The 25,637-nt window shown below is 38.0% G+C and overlaps 3 protein-coding genes and 1 long non-coding RNA gene across 5 annotated transcripts; 2 read left to right on the top strand and 2 right to left on the bottom strand.

Moving 5' to 3' along the window:
* Nucleotides 1–510: 510 nt before the first annotated feature.
* On the bottom strand, nucleotides 511–5,181 carry LOC109057357 (lysosome-associated membrane glycoprotein 3-like). Its single transcript, XM_019074590.2, has 6 exons — nucleotides 4,964–5,181; nucleotides 4,036–4,256; nucleotides 2,443–2,562; nucleotides 2,261–2,333; nucleotides 884–1,054; nucleotides 511–761 (listed from the first exon to the last, which is right to left on the bottom strand). The coding sequence occupies exons 1-6, from the start codon at nucleotides 5,022–5,024 to the stop codon at nucleotides 622–624; spliced, it is 786 nt and encodes a 261-aa protein (XP_018930135.1). The 5' UTR covers nucleotides 5,025–5,181; the 3' UTR covers nucleotides 511–621.
* Nucleotides 5,182–10,217: 5,036 nt separating this feature from the next.
* Nucleotides 10,218–15,805, bottom strand: LOC122134926. Its single transcript, XR_006153222.1, has 3 exons — nucleotides 15,686–15,805; nucleotides 10,502–10,537; nucleotides 10,218–10,276 (listed from the first exon to the last, which is right to left on the bottom strand). It is a non-coding gene; the product is annotated as an uncharacterized LOC122134926 (long non-coding RNA).
* kng1 (kininogen 1) lies at nucleotides 13,082–17,406 on the top strand. 2 transcript variants are annotated; one of them, XM_019074587.2, is made up of 8 exons: nucleotides 13,082–13,213; nucleotides 13,296–13,494; nucleotides 14,040–14,156; nucleotides 14,853–14,925; nucleotides 15,374–15,546; nucleotides 15,801–15,911; nucleotides 16,759–16,851; nucleotides 16,961–17,406. In XM_019074587.2, the coding sequence occupies exons 2-8, from the start codon at nucleotides 13,297–13,299 to the stop codon at nucleotides 17,234–17,236; spliced, it is 1,041 nt and encodes a 346-aa protein (XP_018930132.2). In that variant the 5' UTR covers nucleotides 13,082–13,213; nucleotide 13,296; the 3' UTR covers nucleotides 17,237–17,406. The 2 variants fall into 2 exon arrangements, with proteins under 2 accessions (XP_018930132.2, XP_018930131.2); XM_019074586.2 differs by lacking the exon at nucleotides 13,082–13,213 and having other exon boundaries at nucleotides 13,224–13,494.
* Nucleotides 17,407–23,601: 6,195 nt separating this feature from the next.
* LOC109054765 (cocaine- and amphetamine-regulated transcript protein-like) lies at nucleotides 23,602–25,162 on the top strand. The gene is made up of 3 exons (XM_019071998.2): nucleotides 23,602–23,852; nucleotides 23,944–24,027; nucleotides 24,922–25,162. The coding sequence occupies exons 1-3, from the start codon at nucleotides 23,658–23,660 to the stop codon at nucleotides 25,027–25,029; spliced, it is 387 nt and encodes a 128-aa protein (XP_018927543.2). The 5' UTR covers nucleotides 23,602–23,657; the 3' UTR covers nucleotides 25,030–25,162.
* Nucleotides 25,163–25,637: the final 475 nt, after the last annotated feature.

The following is a 25,637-nucleotide window of genomic DNA, read 5'->3' as shown; positions in this document are numbered from 1 at the left end:
TCTCATATAATATATAACTGTGATGTTCTGCAAAACAACAAGCTTTAAAACACTTTTATTTCTTACTGTGGAAATGAGATCACTGAAATCCTCCGGTAAATCACCAGTGCAAGCTTCATGGTGAATACTGCTACATCACTCTACTACATCACTAATGTCAGTGTAGACCATAGTTCCAACAAAATTTTTTGCTTTACTTTATCTAGTGGTTATGTTGGGAAAAACAGTAGGGAGCATTTTTACACCAAGGGGGCTTTCCCCCCCACTCTACCCTACCAATGAAAAAGCCAAAAACAAAGAAGTGGAGCATGTTGTCATACTCTATGGGATATGTTGTCCAGCATTTACCCCCATTGCAGGTGTTTCGTAGTCACATGTAAAACTTGCACTTATAATAATTATTCCCTTGAATGTACATATCTTGTCAAGGCCCAAAACCTCCATACATTAGAATGACCGTAGTCTATAAGTAGTAACTTATGCATTATAATGAACACAATATCAAAGGTATTTCATGTCAAACGCATTTTAATTGTTTACTGAGATTGTTTAAAACTGTAAAACAATATCCAGGCAATGTTAAGCACACAATAAAATCTCTTGATTCATCTTCACAATGTCTCAGAGTTGTTCGTACCCTTGGCCACGGCGTTCTCGGACTAACACACACGTCAGAATGGCAATGAGGCAAACTGCCGCAGCTACAGCACCCAGAATAATGGGGATCATGCGTTTGTTGTAATCCTCCCAGCACTCCACCTCTGATATCAAGACATGAGAAATCATGTTATTCTGAGGTAAACCGGTTGACAGAATATATATGTGTTTACATTTATATACATAGTGAAAAATCTCTGCGGTCTACAGTGTGAGATGTATGTACCTTTTCCAAACGCTCCATTTGCCAGATCAAAGGCTTGAATCTGCAGTGGCACCAGTTTGACTCGGAAGTAACTTGCCAGTATCAGAGTCATCTGAGACTTGCATTGGAAGCTTAGGCCATTTTTTGCTTTGAATAGCTTGTCGTGATGTATAACTCCTACGTAGGTTTTATCTGTGGATTAAATTTGAAAAATATACTTAGAGGTAAAGATTTATGTCAAAATACATTCTCTAAACCCAATTTATTGTTCATTAACTACTATTAGTATGACATTCATGGGTTAATCTCCCCCAAAAGTGTAAACACTGAGCCTCTCAGTCATCATTTACACGTCAACTAAAAACTGTACACTTGTTATGCGTTTTGGCTGTTTATTTAAATGACAGAAGCATTTTGATGACTTGAAAATGCACCCCCTTTTGAAAACTATGGAATGCATATGGTGCCAAAACTCTATAAACAGAACACATGAAATCTGACCACGTCAACACACACGGTTTGTCAGCATCATCGCATCAATTTTGAGCATGTTTCTTTTGTATGTGTCACAAATTCATATTTTCTTTACTTCATTGCAGCATTGATTTATTGATATCTACTGTGCCAGAGTAAATTAATTAATGTTACAATATAAATTACGACTTTTCGACCTGTGAAAGAACATTGAACTAAACAACTAAATCGGACAAATTTCACACGTTCCTTTTAAAGACTTTTGGCCCCGTCCAGTTGTGAAAATGGTGATGTCATGCACATGCATATTACATGTTCAGTTTATAGCTATGTGCACAGACACGTAGTGTTTCTTTACAAAGTGACATCGCCACCTACTGGCCTGGCATGAATAATATAGCATTTTTAGTCATATTCGTGGATCCTATATGAATGGGAATTGTTTTGACAACGTTGTTATCTGTATGTAAAACTTTAGTTTTTAGTACATTGTTGTAATGTAAACGTACCATTAGAGCATTATGGCCAAATCTGTCAATCTCTTTCCAGCTCAACCAATAATGAGAGATTGGGGCATGGCTAATGAAGCAAGACGCTGTATATTCTTTTTTTTTTTTTTTTTTTAAACGTGGCTGATGCTATACATGGGAAAAATACATTTGAAGACTTGCCAAAATACACAGAAACAGACAACGGTGTATAACAAGGGTAAACACTGAGGGAACTTGAGGGAATGTTTGGGTTTCAGTTGAGACGCTGAGTGTGTGGTTTCTTCTCGACAGGTAGGCGAAACTCATGTTTTTGCCACATTGTTACTCTTTATTGTCAAGCCCTAGATAAAATAGTAAGATATTTTAAGGATAAGAATAATCATGTGTGCATGATGAGTGTATTTGCAAAGGTTTTAGTGTAATTTATACTTACTCCGGCAATTTGTACAGGGGGGAGCAGGTCTCAGAAGACCTTTGATAGTGCTCACATAGGAGAGATCACCTTCCTGGGAGTGTGAAGAGATATTGCATTGTATGTTGATTAAGACTGCTAGTTTTGTACATGTTTAACCCAAAGAGAAAACTTATCATAGATATAAAAGCTACTGTAAGTACCTTGATGAAAGTGAACTCCAGCTGTCCACCATCAAAGTCCAGAGAGAGAATAGCCTTTTGGTTCCCACAGAATCCCGTGGCTCGTGTTGAGCTGGGATTCATGTTGAAATAATAGTTCTTCTGGAAAACAAGTTAAGCAGTGTGATTACTGGACCAACATCATATTAGTACGGAAATCCTGTAAAATTGACAATATAAAACCCATCGTTGATCTAAAAAGTTCAAGACACTAAAATTTGGTGTAGCTGCACAGAATTTGTAGACGTAGCTTATGTTCGACGTTGTACCCTTTGAGTGTACTGAATGCATGCACACAGTGAAGACGATATTCATAGAAAATGTGGGGGCGTTTTGATCCACTGGCTGTGCTAGTGATTATGAGAGGACAGTTTTAACATATATCACATGAACAAACATTATGGGGGTCTACGCAACTGGAATTACATAAATGTAAGCAATGGCAGTAGAATGTAGAATCAAGCTCTTGCCTTGAATATTAAACAATGGAAATATTTATTAATAATTTTCAATCATTTAAGTTGATTAGTGATATCCCAATATTCTGTTTAATCAAAAGGTGTCTATATTATGAAAAAGACATTCACTTTAGCATACTTTTAAAAAGAGTGCATATTACAAAAATAATATACTTTAAAGTTTATACTTAAGTGCAGTGTAATGTAATGTTTTCAGATACTTAAGTGCATGTTAATTGCAATTAAATGAACAATTTTTTATAGTTTAAATTTATATTAAATTAGTTTAGCCGAACATTTAGGTGTTTTTGTCTTACCCACTTAAGTAGGACTTAAGTGTATTTTACGTAATAAACTTCACTGTCATTTCTGTTGAAACTTGCATGTAATGTATTTAAATTAAATTAAAATTAAATGTATGCATTTAGCAGACGCTTTTATCCAAAGCAATTTACAGTGCATTCAGGCTATCAATTTTTATCTATCATGTGTTCCCAGGGAATCGAACCCCCAACCTTGCGCTTGGTAATGCAATGCTCTACCACTTGAGCTACAGGAACACTATTTAAATGTTATTTTAGTTATCACATCAAAATAAGTGTACTTTTTATAGCATTCAAAATGCACTTTTACATAAAACCTTTAATTTGACATCATAACAAAGTGCACTTGTTAATACGTAAGTGTGTTAAGAAATAGTCATGAAAGTGTACTTAAAAAGTACACTTAAGTGGCTTTATATTCCATAAATATTATATTATTTGCAAGAAGTGTTTTAAAAATAAGCTTAGGATTTGAGGTTCACTGTAAGTGCACATTCAATACAATTGAGTGCACTTCTTTCGTACAAGGGATTACTCACCAAAAACAAAGTTTGTCACTATATAGTTTGTCTTAATTATGGGCTATTTCATCCCGCCATGAGATGAACAATGTAAAGAATTAGCAACGTGTACTCTTGAGGATGCCCTTGTACCCATAAAGATACAAGTTCTGCACGTTTTTATTCTGACAGTGCAGTGAGCAGTTGACAATGTTGGTGGTAAACCAAATTCTCACCCCCTGCTAGAACATGCTGAGAAGTTGAATAAAAATGCTGAGAAAATAACAAGCTTACTTTGTTCTCTCTCACCACATACTCAACTCCCAGACTGGCCTGCACACACACTTTGCCCTGAGGGTCCATCAAGGTGCGCAGAAACTGAGGCGGTGCAGTTTCTTTGGGCTGAAGTACGGGTCTCTTGGACAGATTAGTAATAGGAAGATCACTGTTGATGATGGCAGGAACTTCATCTGCTGAAGCTGAAAGATGAAAAGGCTTTGAGGCTAGAGAGCTTCCTGTAAGCACAAAACAATGGTGGGGGGAGGCTTTAGACCATCTTGTGAAGTGTTAACCAACACAGAGCTACCAGGACCAATTATAGATGTTGTTAAACTGACTCAGTGTTACATTAGGGCCACTTGTAGCAACTTGTAGCAAATGCAGCACTGCCAGTTGTTGTTGGAGATTCTTAGTCCTCCTTTCTGTTATTTCAATCTCTTTACGTATACGTTGACATCCCATGTCCATTATTGTGAAACCCACGAGACACAACAAAAACACAGCTCCGATCACAGCGTCCTCCATCCTCCTGTTGTTAACATTGTTCTTTGTTAACGTTGTTGAAAGCCGCGCACAAATGACATCACTGTCAACCAGCTTACATCACGTCCTAGTACACACTCTCGGTGTGAATGCAGTCCTATAAATTGTACTGAGAAACAGTTCGAGCAAAATCATCCCAGTACTTTAGTACTGTACATTTAGTTCTGGAACTAAAGCGGAGAGAAAGGCCCTATTGTTCTGGTTTCTTGGAAATTAGGCCTACTAGAACTACTAGAACTTACTAGAACTTTCTAATTTATTAAAAATCTATTTATTAATTTACATTTCTAATTATAAAGTCATTATCAATCATCATATATAAGAATATATGTAAAGTTTATAGGATTATTTACCATTAAAATCACTATTTTGACTTAAATAAAAAGGCAAATCAACTCACCTAGCAAATGCATGGAGGACAGCAGAAGAAGCAAAGCAATGTGGAAACTTGTGTGAGTCATTTTAAGAAAGTGGCTCTTGTGTTTCAGGGCAGTTGCTTTTATGGTATCAGCTCTGAAGCTGTGGTAAAATAATGCACATGTGGTTGTGAAGGAGGACAGTTATGCTTTGACGCTGTCAGCAGATGTCTGACATCAGGAAGCATCTTTAGCCAAGCCCACGATTAGTAAACCAAGTAATGATATGAGTATAATAACTATATAATGGTATAGATCGTATTTCAGATAAAGTTGTATTTCTAAATTGAATTTCTAAGCAATCTAGACAGCTCTTCGATTAAAAACTAGTGGCATGGTGGTAGACTTCGGTCTGGACATTCATGGTGCCAGTTTGGGCTCTTGCCCAAAATTAAGTGCCACCAACAGGTCAGTTGTCACTAATATTTGCCACACTTTTTCGTTGGAGCATAATGCATTCAATGCCTCAAAGGGTTCAATGTCACAGCAAGCACCACTCACGTAAGATAATAAAAAATTCTGTTTTTTTTTCAGTTCCCAATAACTTGAATAAATTCCATTTTCGTGGAGCATGTATGTGTGCATTTCAAATCTTCCACATTCATCGCAATTATTAGCAACTTTAGTCACTGTTCAACCATATGTTTTTTAAAAAATACTAAACTGAAAATATAAGAGCATTTATTAAAAACAGCACTTTAGGACACAATGGAATAAAAACTGTTTTGTGTAATTGTGTTATTTATTTTTATTTTTTTATTTTGAAATGTGTGAACTATGCAGATCACCCAAAACACGTCTGTTCACACTTCGTGTGCTCTGTTTACTTCCTTTCTTTCTTTTTTTCTTACTTCCCTTTCCACTTTGGTAGTTTGTGTGTATCTTGTGTTTTTATTTATTTATTTATTTATTTATTTATTTATTATATATTAAATAAGTAAGTGCAATCCATATTGTTATAATTTAATTTGAAAATTATCTTACCAATAATCACTAAATCCATTGGAAGAATGCAACACTTTTTGTTGCTGTCCAGATTATTATTCAAAAACACATAAAAATGCATTTAATGACTTTAATACCCTTTAATGGCAAACATGTTGACTATGTAAATTATAATCAGGTAGTCATGTTGATGTCAAAAAATGCTTTGTTGGATCTTTTTGACCTCTAAATGGACATCTGTACATATCACACAATGAGCATTCCACCTAAAAGATCCTTTAAGAGAACCTGATGGCTTCATTTTTTTGTCATTTTTAATATTCTGAATATTTTGTGACAACATTTCAGACATTATGGGACGTAATATAGGCTTCTGTATTAAAGAGAATTATTTATAATGTATTAAATAAAAAGTTACTAACGGCGCAAGAGTGAGAGCAAACTGTTCCATTCCCCTTCTTCGTGGACTGAATTTTTCCACTTTTGATGAACTGTAGGAGCTGTAGGAGTCTGTTTATGGCTCAGTGGAGGACAGAGATGAAGTGTTCGCAAAGTTCACTGGTGGTCTGCAAAATCAAGGAGAAAAACCAACCACCTACCTTCACCGTCTTCATGTAATGTTGAGCACTGCGATTAGACGAGGTGGTGTTGCTGAAGCTGAAAGGAACTGTTGTCTCCTCAAGCAATTTTTTCAGAGGTTGCTGGGACAACAGCTTAATCATTGATCTACAGTTTGTAGGAAAGAGAGCCACACCCCCTACTTTCGCTGAACTTGTGGTGCTCATCCGCACTGTGGAAGATATACAATCTAACATTACTGAATTCAATAATGGACTGCCTTTAACTGTCATTTTGCATTATTGACACACTGTTTTCCTAATTAATGTTGTTCAGAAAACCCTTTAGGCGCCAGAGGTTTTTTCCTAAAACATAAAAAAATGACACCTTAATTTAAAAGGATTACCTACCGGATTAGTAGGAACAAGGTGCACCACTAAAATCCAAATTGAAGGGAGAAAAGTGAACTGCCTCCTAGACACTGGATCGCAGGTGACAACCATTCCTAAGTCCTACTATGACAAATACTTGTGCAAGCACCCCATGGAAACCTTGGAGCATCTTCTAGAAGTTGAGGGAGCCAATGAACAACCCGTAGCCTATTTGGGTTTTGTCAAGCTTAACTTGCGGTTTCCCAAAGATTTCCTTGGGGTGGAAGCAGAAGTCCCAACCTTAGCTCTGATAGTTCCTGACTTACAAAACATACCACAGATCCTAATCGGTACCAATTCACTGGATGTGTTATACACCAATTACAGATAAGGGAACTATTCTTAAGTCACATTGTTATGGCTATCAAGCTGTGATAAATATACTGGAGAAGAAGAAACAGCAAGCTTCCAGTGGAGCTATGGGATCTGTAAAACTGAAGGGGAACCAACAAGAGGTTGTACCGGCAAGATGCACCATAGTTCTGGATGGACTTGTTCAAGTGAAAGGGCCTCTCTTTGAGAATTGGGTGTCAGTGGAGCCACCTAGAAATGTCCTCTTTACCTGGTGGTCTTTTAGTGGCAAGCTGCCTGCACAGTCTACCTTCAAGGCAATGCTTTGTGCAGTTACCAGTCGTACTGAGAAATGACACTCAAACTGACTTAGTGATTCTCCTGAAGACTGTGATAGCTGAAGTCCATGCTGTCCAGCGAGTGGAGAAAGAGTTTTCCAAAGTTGATGCTAAAAGTGAGAAGATGGGGCCAATTCTGCTGAAGATTCAAATTGACTTTGGAGATTCTCCTATGACACCAGAGTGGGAAAAGAGAATAACATCACTGTTGAACTCCATGTCTGATGCATTTGCATTACATGATCTGGATTATGGTCACAGTGACCAAGTTAAACACAGGATAAATCTCAGTGATGAAACGCCATTCAAGCACAGAACTCAACTGATTCACCCGCAAGATGCTGTCAGGAAGCATCTCCAAGAACTCCTTGAAGCTGGTATTATTAGAGAGTCCAAATCCCCCTTTTCGTCTCCTATAGTTGTGGTGTGAAAGAAGAACAATTTTGTGAGATTGTGCATTGATTTCAGGAAGTTAAACTCCCAGACAATCAAGGATGCATACGCCCTTCCTAACTTGGAAGAAGCCTTTTCAGTCTTAACCGGATCAAGATGGTTTTCAGTCCTTGACCTGAAGTCGGGCTACTATCAAATTGAAATGGAAGAGGCTGATAAGCAGAAAACCATCTTTGTATGCCCCTTAGGCTTCTGGGAATTTAACAGGATGCTGCAAGGAATCTCAAATGCGCATAGCACGTTTCAGCGATTGATGGAACACTGTATGGGAGATCTCAATCGGAAGGAAGTGCTCGTGTTCATTGATGATTTAAAAGCCTTCTCGAGAACTCTGGAAGAACAAAAAGCTCGGCTGATTCAAGTGCTCAAGAGGTTAAGGGAATTCGGACTGAAACTCTTACCTGAGAAGTGTAAGTTCTGCCAGACATCTGTTAGATTCTTGGGCCTCATCGTATCTCAGCACGGAGTTGAAACTGAACCAGCAAAGTTCGAAGCCTTTAAAACCTGGCCGAGGCTGAAGAATCTTAACTCTTTCCCCACCATTGACAATTTATCTCTTCATTTAGAAGACAACGCTTCCCCGCAAAAAAAGACGAGTTTTACGGCTTTTCGTGTTTTCACTGTTATACACTCGGGGACGCTGTTACACATCTTCTGAACGAGACCTCCTGAACAAAAAACACACTTGAACAGGATGGAAAACCTAGCTATCTATAGTAATGTTATGGAATAAAATGATGATCCAGGAAGTGGTATATGGCTGTGTAAGCTTTGGACGTGTTGATGTAAGTGATTTACTGGATTTATGCTTTGATAATCATACTGAATATTATCCAGATGTAGTTTTCAATAAAAATGTGATTTTCTCACCTTTTTGTTAAAATAATGCACTTTTATGAAACCTACCTATATTCAAGTGTTGATAAAAAAATAAGTCAAGTATGCTTTATTGTCAGCTCTTCCACATGTACAGTACATACATACAGAGAATTGAAATTGCATTACTCTCAGACCACATTCACAAACATACAACACTAACATTACAACACAAAATATAGATAATAAAATATAAAGGTCGGGAGGGAGTTCAGCTTCCTGACAGCCTAATGAAAGAAGCTGTCCTTCAGTCTTCTGGTCTTGGCCTGGAGAATCCCCAGTCTCCTCCCTGATGGCAGCAGACTGAAGAAGCTGTGTGATGGGTGAGTGGGATCACCTGCGATGCAGAGGGCTTTACGGGTGAGACGGGTTCCATAAAGTTCCTGGAGGGAGGGGAGGGAGACACCAACGATCTTCACAGCTGCTCTCACTATGCGTTGAAGAGTTTTCCGGCAGGATGTGTTGCAGGTGCCATAACACAGTGATGCAGCTAGTCAGGATGCTCTCGATGGTGCCTCTGTAGAAGGTGCACATGATGGGGGCTGGAGCACTGGCTCTTCTCAGTTTGCGGAGGAAGTAGAGACGCTGCTTTCCCAGGAACTTGGAAAAGAATGCTCTTTATTTTGGTGTATTACATATACAAGTATTCATACAGCAAAATATACTGTAGGCCATCAAATTTTAGTGAAAATCATCAAAATCGCTGGTGGTGGCTGGCAATTTTTTTCAAAAATGCTGGCGGGGAAAGAGTTAAGGCGCTCAGATCTTTTCTCGGATTCTCCGGTTACTATCAGAGGTTTGTACAAGATTATTCAAAAATTTTAAAGCCCTTTAATGATCTCACTGCTGGGTACCCTCCACTGCAGAAAAGTCGCAAGAAAAAGACAGACGAGAAAAAGCAGTACTTCAGTCCGAAGGAACAGTTTGGAGAATGATGGACTCAAGATTGTCAATGGGCATTTGATACTGTCATTGAGAAACTCACCTCTGCTCCAGTATTGGGATTTGCCGACCCCAAACTCCCATATATGTTGATGCCAGCACTACCACCCTTGGTCCAGCATTATGCCAAGAGCAAGATAGACAGATGAGAGTCATCGCCTTCGCAAGTAGAGGACTTACCTGGAATGGATCAAAGTACCCCACCCACAAATTGGAATTTTTGACGTTAAAATGGGCTGTGACGACCAAGTTCAATGATTACCTGTATGGGGCTGAATTCATGGTGATAACTGACAGTAACCCATTGACCTACCTCTTGACCTCCGCAAAATTAGACGCCACCAGCTACAGATGGTTGTCAAGTATATAAACATTCACCTTCAAGATACAGTACCGAGCTGAGAGTGGAAATCAGGATGTGGATGGAGTCTCTAGATGGCCGCCAACAGAAATTCCAGATGACCTGGAGACACAGAAAGAGAGGGAAAGAATAATACCGCTCACTCACCAGTACCTGACAGAAGAACCATTAATGGTTGTTTCAGAAGAAGTTGTGAAAGCTATCTGTGAGTGTCATTAAATTGGTCAGTCCTGTGATGATCCTGATCTTTTACACCCCTCAGTAACCTTAGTGGAGTCCCTAACTGTTGATGCCTTACTTCAAGCATTTCAACAGGATGATGCTTACCAGATCAGAGTGATTCCCCAACTGTCTGAAGAAAACCTGCGGGAAAGACAGAGAACAGATCCAGAAGTTGGAATCGTGATACAACAACTGGAATCCAAAGAAAAGCGCTGTCTCAAGACCATTCCACCTGAATTAATTCCATGGTTCAAAGAATGGAATCGTCTGGAGTTGTGAAAGGTGAAAGGATAATCAATCAAAGGATTATACTATTTTCCAGTAACTTGACTATTCTTTTGAACCATGTGATTTCTGACCCTCAAAATAGTTAATACAATTATACTTTTTGCTTACCTTTTGCTCTAGTGAGTCGACACTTGTCTTCTGATTTTTGGTCCAAGCAAAACGTAGTTACCGCTGTACCAAAGTAGTGGTCACATAGTAATTTCATAATGGTGGACCAAGCGCTACTCAGTGCACGTTACAAGTGATTCTGTGCACCTGTGTTTCTCGTTTTTCCCTTGTTCCTTCATGTATAAGTCCTAGTCTAAGCATTCTGTCTGTCGGGTCTAGTATGTTCCCCTACGTATCTGTTCCTGATGTGGATTAACCCCTGTGTTTCTAATATTAAAGACTGTTAATGCCACTTCACATCTCCTTCATTCTTCCTACACAGTAGCGTGACAGAAGATCCGAAACGGTCCCATTTACCTCGTGTCATTCCCTTCGTTTGTTTTCTGTGTTTTTACCAGTGTTTTTTTGTTTTCTGATTTTCCCTGTTGTTTTTCCTTTTGGATCCCCTCGCCACAAGGTACACCTCCCTCACCCGCAAAGACCTTTCCCTGTTGGAGTATGTAGTTGAGTTTAGCCAGCTCGCCATGGTTATGGCATTCGACAATGCTGCGCTGAACTCATTGTTCTAGAGCGGAGATAATTACTACCACCCCGTAGACCTCCTAGACACCACCGGACTGAGCTGCAGGGAAGCGATCATCCGGTGTCTAGAGAGCGTCTACGCCCGATCCAGAGCACCATCTCCCTGCGCCGCATGGAGCAACAGAGCAACGGTGTGAGAGCATTCTTGTCCCTCTGGCTCCATGGTCTGGCGTCAACCATACTGCGCCTCGGCCCTCTGGCTCCGTCAGGCTCCTTCATCCCTTCGGCTCCTCCTCAGACCTCTACCGCTCTGGCTCCACCACGGCCTTTCTGATCCACGCCTCCGTGTCATTCGCGGGGGCCATCCACTCCACCTAGGCCCTCCGGATCCTTGGGCTACTCCACCACCTGCTCTGCCACCGTTGGTCGGCCCACTGGAGACGTCAACCCTTTCTCCTCCATGGCTTCTCCCTCCATCGGCTCCACCATAGGTGGCTATTATGGCTGTGGCCTGGGTCCTACCTGGCACAGCATGCTCCAAGTCCCTCCTGCTGTCTCCCTGGCTCCTCCCTCCATCTGGTCCGCCCTGGTTCCTAATGTTGTATCCCTGGCTCCTTCCTCTGACTGTTCCGCAAAGGCCCCCTGAACTCCCTGCTCTGCCATGGCTTTCCAAGCTCTCTGATCTGCCTTGGAGGCCTTCCTTGTCCCTTTCCTGCACCAACCTCAAGGGCACCCACCCTAATGTCAGGATTATGGACTGTTTTGTGTTTTGTTTTCCCTCTCCATGTGCTCGTTACACAATTTCTCCCGTGTTTCCTGTCCATATATGGTTTTCCTGTTCCAGGTCTCATTTTGTCTGAGTAGTGATTGTGTGCACCTGTGTTTCTCATTATTCCCTCATTTCATCATGTATATAAGTTCTAGTCTAAGCATTTTGTCTGGTGGGTCAACTATGTTCCCCTACGTGTGTGTTCTCTAAGTTCCTGATGTGGATTAACCCCTGTGTTTCTAATATTAATGACTGATAATGCCACTTTGCATCTCCTTCGTTCCTCCTACACAGTAGTGTGACAGACAGCTGTTTACAAAGTAAATAAATTAATATAAAAAACTTTAATGTAATTATTGTCTTGTTAAATATATGAATATTTAATGTTTATTATTTTATAAATACTGTTAATTAAAACTTTTTACTGTAGCATTTTACATTGTTTTCCTATTAAAATTACAAAAAAATGTATAAGTAAATTCTCATCAGTATGTTTAAATACTAACTCTGTAGAGACTGAATTTGGTGCGAGATCATGTCTTTAATCCCATGAGTGCAAAACACACAGCACAGGTCAAAGGTAGAGGGGACAAAGTATGGCCTTAAATACACACTGCTGCTTTTGTCAATTTACTTAATGCAACTTTGAATTCTAACAATGCTGAATACTGTGTGTTTGTCTCTGTTATCGAGCACTGGAATTCTCTTTAACTCTTTAAAAGCTTTAACTTCAATAATATGAAAAGTTGAGATAAAACAGTAAAATAAATCCAAAAACCAATAAACACCATAATCAATAATCTATTTGTAGACAAACTGGACTTACAAACACTTTCTTTTGACCTGATAGCCAGTGTTTAAGTCCAGAGCACATGAAACGCTCTGGACTGATCTTTTGGAACAGATTGTCTTCCAAAATGTTAAAAATGTGTCTCGATGTCAGTTTGTGCACCATCATGTAAAGGTCTCAGTGAAGGTCTCTTATCATTGTTTTGCAGCGGTGATTCAGAGAACTGTGCGTGTTGTGGAGAGCATCTCAGATGAGTAAACATTTGCATTACATCTGCTGAATACCATCGCACCATATTTGGACAGCTGGAGATACAGACACAGAACTGAGCTTTCTAACAGTGAGTAAATCATTACAGGAGCGGATAGAGTCCAGTGCGGACACTTCTAAACCCTCTCACTCCAACACTGTTGGGTTTTCAGAATGATGCGGGACAAGATCTTGACGGTTTTTGCGCTAGCTTGGCTTTATTCTTCTGGAGGATGTGGACAAACTGACATTAAAGTTCCCTGTGATGATAAACGTGTGGAGGATGTTGTGAATTTAACTCTTTCCACACATAATAAGATATTAACTGAAGGTGCTCAACTTGCTCTCTATGAAATCCTGGAGGCTACAAAGGTAGGATGTAGTTTTGAGCTTTGCATTATACAATATTTCATCTCTAAGCGGCTATAGGTTCTCCTGCACTCTTAAAAATAAAGACTCTTTATTGGCATTAGAGGTTCGATGAAGAATTTTAACATCCATGGAACCTTATCAAGGCACAAATGGTTCTTTAGATTGCTAAAATGTTCTTCATGCTAAGAAAAATGGCTCTTTTAAGAACTGTTCACTAAAAGGATCTTAAGGGAAACAAAAATGGTTCTTCTATGGCATCACTGTGAAAACCTTTATTTTATAGAAAGACCTTTATTTTTGAGAGTGTAGCAATGCAACAGAAGAGCCATTTTTGGTTCCCCAAAGAAACACTCAGTTATCAGCTCTTACAAGATTCATTTTTTTTTTTCTTAGTATGAGGAATATTTTAATAATTTAAAGAACCTTTCCCCACTATTAAGAACCTTTAAGGGTTCCATGGATGTTAAAGGTTGTTAATGGAACCATCAATTCCAAGAAAGAGCCTTTATTGTTAAGACTGTAGCATAATACCGCAATTTTTACAGGCTCAGAATGAATCGGCAGAAGTTGTGTTCGTACGGTTCACAAGCAGAGAGACAGATTGTCCTGCAGGAGGAGACAAGGTTTGGCATGAATGTGACTATCTGCAACAAGCGGATAAGGTAAGATCTTATGAAGATACACGATAATCTACATTTTTATCACCAAACAAACCCTTGCATTTAGAAACAATTATGCAGGAAATCTAAATACCTGGGGCAGCAGTTATTTATGTCAGTTATAAAGTTTAGTGTTAATTATATTCAAATATATTTCCAATCACAATCAAATACTTTGTAACTGGCAGTGTTGAGAAAGTTACTTTTAAAAGTAATGCATTACAATATTACCTTACTCCATTAAAATGTAACTAACTGAGTTACGGAAAGTCATGTGTTACGCTACTTTGTGTTACGTTTTGTCACCTGGGCTGGGCTTGCTTATTTTTTTTATTTATTTATTTTTTTTTTATTAACAAAAAACCCATAAGTTGCCATATTTTTGGCAACTGTAAAGACCTTTCACACCAAAAGTGAAATAATTAAGTCTCAGGCTGAAGGAAGTGGCTTCACGGGGACAGGAGAGAAGTCAGTCAATACATTTTAAAACAAAAGAATGTGCATTATTTATTTGAAAAAGTAACTCAGATATTTTGTTGTAAATTTAAAAGTAATGCGTAACATTACTAGTTACTTGTAAAAGTAATCTGATTGCATAGCTCGCGTTACTTGTAATGAATAACCCCAACACAGGTAATTAGTGTCTAACAGCAGCCTTTGGCCATGATTACGGTACATGTATATTTTGTGGTTCCTCAGGCACTCAGATTCTGTCATGCGAAAGTCCTGTTCACAGAAGCCGATCAAGAGTTACTGCTACATGACTGTTCAGGTATGTCGCATGTTGTATTATGACTGTTTAATCCTTTTTATGCTTTAAATGTTATAGGTGCACTTAGCCATTTTTTTCCCCATAGTAAAAGTATTAAAAAAGAAAGTAATAGCACTTTTCTGCCCTAGAAATGCAAACCGCTGTAACTACTAAATAAATTGATCAGTGACAGACAAGATTCAGATTCAGGAAAACTTTAAAACCCTTTTTTTTTTTCATTTCTAGTATTGCCGTAATTACATAAAACATTCAAGCATTTACATTTGTATCAGTAGTTTAAATGTGCTATTTCCATCTCCAACACTGACTACTCCGACTGGTGGATCTCCCTTTGGAATTGTTCTTCACCAGGAATTTGTCAGTTATTTGTTTTGAAAGCTGAAGACTGGCCTCTATCGAAGCATGTATCAAATTTTACTCACTCTCTTTCCTAAACACTCTCTAACAGCTGAGCCAGCTGCTTCCTCTAAAGTCGCCCCGTGTCTGGGCTGCCCTGAAAAGATCGATTTACATCATGAAGAACTGAGGGAACCGCTCATGCATTCTTTGTCGAAAGCCAATGGCCTGATCAATCACATGCATTTCTTCATTTTTAAGGACTTGACATCGGCAACAAAACAGGTAAATGATTTCTTTTCATGTTCCTGCCACTCAGCTGATTGATTCCCAGGGCACGTGTTCACTGATAAAACCAATGGCCTGGATGCAATATATTTGGGTAGAGGCGTTTTCCAAATGGACAAATATGATGTGAAATCACCTAATTTAATCCACTGGACTGATTTTTTTGTCGGATTGGGCTGTTGGCTGCGGCTGGTTGACCTCAGGACCATCAAGGTTAATGTTGTGGTGTTGTGGATCGTCTCTGTGTGTAGGTGGTTGCTGGATTCAGGTATAAATTGCAGTTTGAGGTTGAGAAGAGCAACTGCACCAGACCAGAATTCAAAGCGGTTACTGAGGAGTGCCACCCAATGCAGGAAAATACGGTACCATCCAAAATCACGCTGTGTAACACACATATACAGAAATTAATTCACTTATTTTAAGTACAGTTTTTTTTTTCTCTATTAGCAAATGAATTCATTTGATTAATTAAAATATGAATTACAAATATACATGTCCATTTTTATAATTCCTTGTACTGTTCTAAAGGCTTAGCTGTATCCCAAAATATACTACCATTCACAAATTTAGAGATGTTTTTAAACGTTTTTCGAAGAAGTCTCTTCTGCTCACCAAGACTGCATTTATTTGGTAAAAAATACAGTTAAAACAGTAATACTGTGAAATATTATTACAATTTAACACAGCTGCTTTCTATGTGAATATATCTGATGCACAGCTGTATTTTCAGCATCATTACTCCAGTCTTCAGTGTCACATGATCTTCAGAAATCATAATAATATGCTGATTTACTGTTCAAGAAACATTTATGATTTTTATCAGTATTGAAATTTGTTGAGCTATTTCATATTTTTGTTAAAGCCATGATACATTAGAGATGTTGCTAAATAAAAACATTAATTCGAAAAATGAAAAAAAAAAAAAAAAAAAAACCTGCAGACCCCAAAATTTTTGAATGGTAGTGTACATTAATATTAAATTAAATTATATATATATATATATATATATATATATATATATATATATATATATGTGTGTGTGTGTGTGTGTGTGTGTGTGTGTGTGTGTGTGTGTGTGCATATACATTATAATGAATTGCCAGAAGAGAGTTGTATGTAAAAAGTGTACTCAGAATACTTCAAATGAAGTTATACAAACAAAGGTAAGGAATGTGTACTTGTAGTCTCTCACATAAAGCTGTTGTTTAGGAGGTTTTGCAGTGTAACTCTACTGTGGATGTGGCTCCGTGGAGGCATGAGGGCCCAGAAGTGCATGTTGAATGTCAGACAGTGATTGTTAAGGTGAACCCCCACCTCAATTATTTTATTTTTATTCAATGATACCGATCATTTTCACATCATTGCTAGAGATTTTCATTAAACCCATTCATGCCCATCATCTTGTTTTCAGAGTGTCGGAAGATTTAAACGGCCACCAGGCTGGTCTCCTATTAGGATCATGCCTGAGAAACAATCGAGTCCAAAGAAGCAAGTCAAAGAATCCTCTGAGGAAACCATGGATAGCATCGGCACGGCCCAAAGCTCAACGCTCAACTGTCCCACCAAACCCTGGAAAGAGTTCAAGCCGCTCGTTGTCAGCAATACTCCTTCCAACACTACAGAGTCTTCACAGCCGGACATGAGCGCAGCAGACACTGCGTTCAACGACCAGGATCTGATGAGCTGAGCGGCCTGTGTGTGTGTTTAAACCATTACCTAAAGAAGAACCAAAGGAAATTCAACTACCATACTTATAATGTGATTCATGATGTTAATCATTCATTTATTTGTGGATTCTACAATAATTCACAGTACACTGTCTCATATTAAACAATAAAGACCAAGATACTGGTGGAATTGTGTTGCATGTCTATATAATCTATAATAAGTACATTTTCTAGCTGCAGTATGGAAGATTTGGCCCTCTGGTGGTAGAGATGTAAACTATGAGTTAACCATTGTTGACTGAATTTCTGCTGGAGAAAAAGTCACTTCGATATGATTCCACGCGATCAGGAATTTTGCAGAAGATCAGCAGATTTCCTTTGGCTCAGATCTGGCCCATATCAACAGCTAAAGTGTGGCCCAGATTAGAACTGGTCCACATCTTTTTAGCCAGAACTGAACCCAAACAGTGCCGTAGCCCAACCTGAAGTGAGCCAAATCATGAAAACCGATGTGGCCGATATATGAACCTTATATGGTTTTCTTGTATGAGTTCCGTAAAGGGCTTTCGGGCCCTATGTGGCTGATACACCAAAAGCCATTTAACCATATTTACACCACACCTTTTTTATATTTTGAGTACCAATTACACAGCAAACCATCTTAAACACAAAAATTGAATCACTGTAATTTTATTTTATTATTTTTTACTGTAAATCTCGCCAGTCTTTCTCACTCACAGTCTGTCAGGAAATGGAGAGAAAAAAGAACATTAGTATATTATAATTAGTATCATGTATTATTTAAGCACATATTATTAATGACTGCACACATTCTCTTTTTCTGATGTGAGGGCTGCTGTGTAGTGATGGTTCAGTGCCTCAGTTATGAAATCTGATGCATTTTTGGTACAGCAGGGGGGAGAAAACACTTTTTTCGTTTTTATTCAACTGGGGTTTACTGAACAATTTGTAGCTCTGTCTTTAAATAAATTCAATTAAAAAAAATCTATCTCAGCTAATGCTATAAAACAGGGAGCCCTATTATTTACACATACTAAAATATTAAAGGCTACAAATAACAACAGAGCTCAAACTATTCCATTCAATTTCTGTTTATTTTTAGCTACAGTAATCAACACTCAGAAAAACAAATAAAGATGAATATGTAAAATAATGTTTTTTGAGTAGGTACGTGTCTTTGATTGTTGTTTTTACTTATTAAAAACAATTGCTTTAATATACAGTAATTATCTTTACAGTTAAGCAACGCTGTCCATCTCTGGATCCGTTTTAATGCTTTTTTTAAAAGTCTCAGAGTTGTGGCCATCTCTGAAAAGTTTCTTTTTTATTTATTTAACCTTTATTTAACCAGGAGAGTCCCATTGAGATTAAAAACCTATTTTTCAAGGGAGTCCTGGCCAAGAGGCAACAACATTTACACAATTATAAACATACAAAGAAACATTAAAATAACACAGGTTATGAAAAACAATTGCACATTATTGAGGCAGTCTCCATTGCTTTCAGCTTAGTTTTAAAAGTGTTTAAGGACAAAAGCTCAGTCAGTTTCCAGTCCTTCTGCAGCATATTCCAAGCAAAAGGAGCCAAGTGGACAAAGGCTTTCTTCCCCAACTCAGTGCGGGCAAAAGGAACAGAGAGCAACTACTGATCATTTGATTGCAGGGAGTAAGAGTCAACACTTCTCTGTGTGATTAAAGTACAAATGTATGGAGGCAGTAATCCAAGCATAGCTTTGAAAATAAAAGTGTATTAATGTCCCTGCCTCCTAGTAGCCAAAGAAGGCCATCCCAATTGTGAATACAATTCACAGTGATGCGTCATGGCTCTAAAGTTAGTAATGATCCTCAAAGAAGCATGATAAACCGTGTCCACCATTTGAAGACATGAAGAAGAAGCATTCATATAAAAAAGATCACCATAATCTAGCACAGATAAAAAAGTTGCAGTGACAAGGCGCTTTTTTACTTCAAAAGAAAAACACAATTTATTACGGAAGAAAAACCCCAGTTTAAGTTTTAATTTCTTCATAAATTGTTCTATGTGTGGTTTAAAAGTGAGGGAGTTATCAATCAAGACACCAAGATATTTATATTCATGAACCACCTCCATGATATTTCCTTTAAGAGTAGACAGTACTGGAACAGTCTGAGGCACCATTGTAAAATTTGAAAACAACATTAGCTTAGTTTTGTCAGCATTAAGGACTAGTTTCAACTGAAAAAGTGAATGCTGGACAGCAAGTCAGCAACAAAAGCTTTCTGCAGGGTTTCAATGGCCTGAGCAAGGGATGATCAATAGCAGTAAATGACTGTATAATCAGCATAAAAATGCATATTAGCATCAGAAACATTTTGACCCAAATCATTGATATACAAGATAAATAGGAGGGGCCCCAAAACTGAGCCCTGTGGCACCCCCTTATGGACAACAATAAAATCAGAACAGAGTCCCTCATATTTAATGCATTGAGTCCTGTTATTCAGATAATTTGAGGACCATGCAACTGCATGCTCTGACAATATTGAGCAAATTAATCTGTTCTTTAAAACAGCATGGTCGGCAGTGTCAAAAGCTTTTGACAGATCTAAAAAAAAGTGAAGCACAGAACTGTTTCTTATCAAGTGCAACAATATCATTTATCACCTTCATAGTAGCGGTGATAGTACTGTGCTTTTTTCTGAAGCCTGATTGAAATTTAGAGAGGATGTCATTTGAATACAGGAACGCTTTCAGCTGATCACAAACAAGAGATTCCAGAATTTTCGAAAAAAACACATAAATTTGATATTGGCCTATAATTAGACAGAACTGCTGGATCACCTCCTTTTAATAAAGGTAGAACAAAAGTTGATTTCCAAACTGATGGAATTTCTTTGGTTTTGATTGAAAGATTAAAAAGAATTGAAAGTGGCTCTGCTATAAAATTTGCTGCCAACTTTAAAAAGTAAGGCTCCATCATGTCTGGTCCAGGGGGTTTTCTGTGATCCAATGTTTTTAGAGCCTTATGCACTTCAAAGACAGTAAAAGGTGCAAATTTAAAAGGGTCTCCAGAAAACATTGTGGATTCTGTGCAAGGATTCATCAAGGAAGTTCCTGCAGTATCAAACAAGGAACCAGATGATATAAAGTGTTCATTAAAACAATTCAAGACTTCACTTCTATCATAAACTGGGACTAAATCTTTAAAAACAAATGTAGGAAGAACCTGAGATATTTTATTCACAGAAAGAGACTTAATTACTTTCCAGAATTTATGTGGATCATTGAGGTTATCAGTGGTAACAGACAAAAAGTATTCAGATTTGGCCTTTTTGATAAGAGAAGTGCATTTATTTCTAAGCCATTTGAAAACAGACCAATCAATGGAAGAATCTGTTTTTCTTGCCTTGACCCATGCTCTGTTACGCTCATATATGGTATCTGCCAGTTCTTGTGAAAACCAGGGATTTTCTCGCCCCTTCACTCTGCATTTCCTTAAAGGTGCATGTTTGTTAACAATTTGCATAAAACTTTCCTTAAAAAATGTCAAAGCTATCTCTACAGGGGTAGCTCTACAGGGGTAGCTGTGGCCTAATGGTTAGAGATTTGGACTTGTAACCCAAAGGTCACAGGTTCGAGTCTCGGTGCTGGCAGGAGTTGTAGGTGGGAGGGAGTGAGTGAACAGCGCTCTCTTCCACCCTCAATACCCATGGCTGAAGTGCCCTTGAGCAAGGCACTGAACCCCCAGTTGCTCCCCGGGTGCTGGATATATAGCTGCCCACTGCTCCAAGTGTGTGTTCATGGTGTGTTCACTTCTCACTGCTGTGTGTGTGCACTTGGATGGGTTAAATGCAGAGCACCAATTCTGAGTATGGGTTACCATACTTGGCAAATGTCATGACTTTCACTTTCACTTACATCTGGTAGTAACCCTATGTTTTCCCATTTCACCATTGACAAATCATGATGAAAAGCTTGTTCATTAAAATGTTTAAGATTCCTCTTACAAACCGGTATACATTTTGGAATTTTAGTATTTCGACAGGCAGCAACTACACAGTGATCACTTAAATCATTACAGAAGACACCCAGAGAAGAGAACTTATGAGGCACATTTGTTAAAATCAAATCAATCAAAGTAGACTTTTCTGGATTCTTAAGATTAGGTCTGGTGGGTAGATGGACTAACTGGGTAAGATTAATAGAGTCACAAAACCTTTTAAATTCATCAGAACTTGAATTTAGCCAGTCCCAGTTCAAATCTCCTGCCATAAGTAGTTCGGTGTAACTTAATTTAGCCAAAAGATCCTTTATTGAATATAGTGCCGCTTTTGAAGCTGAAGGAGGCCTGTAACACCCAACAACAGCAATAGAAAGGGACTTTGCTATTTCTACATTCAAGGCCAAAAATTCCATTTGTTTGCAAATTGATTGGGACAAAACAATAGAGGTATTAAATCTTGATTTAATGTAAATAGCTACACCACCACCCTTTTATGGTCTATCAGTACGATAAACATTGTACCCAAATATGTTAATGTCTTCATTATTAATAGATTTGCTTAACCAAGTTTCAGAAATTATAACAACATCCGCACCTGTTGATTTAACCCAAATTCTAACCATGTCCATCTTTGGTAGTAAACTACGGAACAGTTGCTCACTCCAAGATCCCAAATGCCCAATAGGCATATAAGAATAGTAAATAAGACCATTATCCTAAACTTTTAGCACTAAGAAAAGTGAATAGCACAGACCTCAGTATGGGATACTCAGATACTCCAGGCTGGTTAGCTGCAAGAAGCTGAAGGCTCAGGTCCAGGACGGTTAGCTGCAAGCGGCTGCAGCAGGCTAAGGCTCAGGCTCAGGCCTGTTAGCCCTAGGGGATGTAATCTTCCAATTTCAGGAACATCCACAATCCACATATGTTTGTCAAATAATCCATAAAATACTGACTGCCGTGCTCAAAGGATAATAAAATGTTATAAAATCCTTTAAAAACATCAAAACAGAGACAAACACCTAACAAACAAAGGACATGCTTTGTTCAAACAACAACAAATTCCTCGGAAAGATGCCTTTTTGAGTGAAGCATTGTGTTAATAATGTTAGGGCTTACAGGTGTGAATAAACACATCTCCCTCTTAACCCTCAAAGACCTGAAAAACAGCGGAGAAAAAAAATCTTTCACCTTTTAAATGTTGTTGTAGGAGGCCTCTAATGCAGAAATAAATGGGTTTCTACATTTCTGACTTTTTAGTCCGTTTTTAGGGAAATGTTGTAACATTGAATCATTGGGCTTTTGGGGAGCAGCATTTCAGTGTTTTTATTCACTGTCTGAACAAATGTAGAGGACATCTAAGGGTTCATCTGCGGAGTGTAATGCTTCTGTTACCGCATAGCAGTGGCATATATGGATATACTGTATACACTAATAATCACACAATAATGATAAAATAAGTCATATTTTTACGAAAAAACATTTCTCATAAAAATACATCCAGATTATATTTACAAAACCTAATGAACTACATGAAAACTTTAAACCTTTTATCACTTGACATTAAAACTCTTGTTGTATAAGAGTCCATCTCTGTCACTGTTCCCATTCTGGACATCTGACATTTTACGTGAATGTAGATTTGTCCAGTGCAGAAAAACAAGATGATGTGCTTCAAGGGAAGTTCTCTGGTTGTTTGAGAAACAGGACTATTTTAAAATCCAGCATACAGCAGCATTACAAGGCTAAACAATGGGACCTAATACTTGTGCAAAGATGAATTACTTGAAACTGACCAGTGAAATCTGACCCGACAGCTCAAATTATAAATTATTTTAGCAGCTAACATTTGTGATTCAAGGTAAGTTTTAACAAAAAAATTAAAATCTGTTAATTCATGACACTTTATAATATCGGTGTGATGCATTTCTTCTTTTTCATTTCTTTTTCCTACTTCCAGCTTTCATTATATGGAAAATAATTTTAACAGATCTTCTGTGTATTAAAGTCACGGTGATCTAATTGTTCAGTAATTAATAGTTATGTGTTAATGCTGACATGTTTACATTATTTTGTCATTAGCACTGTGACATGCATGTTTCATTTTCACTCATAACCCACATGACACACAAAAACCAAAATAGATTTGCAAAAGGATTTGTTTGCAGCTGGCCCCGGTTCCTTTAAAAATGCCTATGTCTTGTACTAGATGTTTCGGTAATGACATGATCTTCTCCGGAAATAAAAATGATTGGTGATTGTAGTCCAAGATGAGGTTAGGTGTACATCAGTGGTGTGATGTTTGAGGTTCATGGGTCAGACGTATGAATCATCGTGCTGACGTTCTCAGCTGGACAGAGGGACGGTGGAGACAAGACCCTTGACATCTGATGCATCTAGAATGGATTTGTCATTGCACAGAGAGCTTATAAGAGCTTGAGATGGTCCTTCTTCTGTTACCTGAGAAGAGTCGGTCCGTCTCAGATCAAGTCCTGTTCCTCGACACAATGGTTAGTGACCGGATCTTTCTTCTAACCGTAACCTGCTCCGTCTTAATGCTACTAGTTAGTTGTGATGATTTTCTAGAGATCCGCTCTTCAGAGGATAACATGAAGACTCAGGAGGAGAAAGAACTGGTAAAAGAACTGCTTTCAGACACTCTAGAAATCATTCCAAAATTACAGCATTAACAGATCAATTAATTAGGAAAATATATGTATTTTATAGATTGAAGCTCTTCAAGAAGTTCTTGAAAAACTGCGAAACATCCAGATTCCCACTGCAGAGAAGAGGTTTGGCTGGGTTCCCTCGGTAAGTCTGATCAGCAATAAAATCATTTACAGTGGCTGTTTACACATAAATATTATAAAAATGTAACTAGGTCATTAATATTCTGCAGTACAAAACCATGCTTTGGTTGAAACATTTGTTCAGAGAAAGGACAAAAGGATAAAATACTTCTAAATGTGTTGCTTAATAGATACATTTATAACTGTTTGTCACATATTTCTGCAGTGTTTAGCAAATACACAGCAAAATCCACTCTACTAATTCAAATGTTCCTATGTTAACTTAATGCTAATATGAATCCCATTTTTTAAAGATGTGAGTGATATATTTTATCCATTATTAAAGAGTTAAGTCACCCAAAGATGCACATTCTGTCATCGTATACTTAGCCTCATGTTTTTCCAAACCTATGCATCACTCATTCAGCTCCGGCACACAAATTTAGATATTTTTAATATTCTTTCATCATTTTTGTCCATCCTTTGACATGATCGTTTGAGTTCTGTTTGACATATTTGATGAGCTCTACGTATGTGCTGATCAGTGTTTATGTGTGAATATTTAAAATCAGTTCATGATCTTTAGAAGACTTGGATTAAATTGCTCAATTTCTTTTATGATCATGTCCTTTCTGAAGCCTGTTGCATGTTGATTGCCTTTCAATGGATGTACATGAAAATGATGACTGAATCTTGAGAATATCCTCATTCTTGTTCCAAAGATAAACAGTTTTTTGGGGTTTGGAATGACGTGAGGGTGAGTAAACGAAGACAGAATTTAATTTTGGGATGAAGAATGAAGGGCCAATGTGCTCCACAGAACACTGACACATTGAGTTGTTCAGGTTGTGCTTCCTCATGTAATTCTGTTAAATGAAAACTGTCCATTAAAGAAACGATGAACTGGTGTGTTTAGTGTGGTGCGGGTGAGCAGTGTGCGGTTCGCAAAGGCGCTCGCTTCGGGAAGCTGTGCAGCTGTGCAGGAGGAACCAGCTGCAGCTTCTCCATCCTCAAGTGTTTGTGAAAACATGCCTCGGTGTGTCACAGTCCAGCGTTTTACTGTACCTACAGATGCTTGTTGTTTCCCCATCGCTGTTGTAACATGTTTTATGAATGCAAACTGACACATCAAATAAATGCATGCATTTTTGTACATATCTCTGTTTTTTATTCAAAGTCTGATTACATTATGAAAAGATGTGGTACAAATAAGTTTCGTGTTATGCTAAACTGACTGTTAAAATCTTGTAATTTCGTGGCCATGCACTAGGTGGTGCAAAGCTTATTCAACCAATAACAGCTCGTGAAAATGAAAGCTTAATGAACGAGGGACTGGTGTCATATCAGATCTGTTAAATTAGTCTAACTAGACTAGTAAAAGTTAAACTGATGGATTAGTTCATTCAAATATATTCAAATGTATTTTCATAAGAAGACAGGACTTGCTGGTTGACATGACAGAGGAATGCTATTTTATCATTGGCATGCACTTTGTACCCTAATATTAACTAGTTAGGAGTCTACATGAAATATTTGTACTTTGTAAAAATTATTTGCCACACTGCAGCAAACTACCATTCATTAAAAGCAAACTTTAAAAAAAAGGAGAAAAAAAGAAAAGAAATAGTGACC

Source organism: Cyprinus carpio, chromosome A22, assembly GCF_018340385.1.
Source record: "Cyprinus carpio isolate SPL01 chromosome A22, ASM1834038v1, whole genome shotgun sequence".
Lineage (NCBI taxonomy): Eukaryota > Metazoa > Chordata > Actinopteri > Cypriniformes > Cyprinidae > Cyprinus > Cyprinus carpio.
This window is presented reverse-complemented; position numbering and strand designations above follow the sequence as displayed.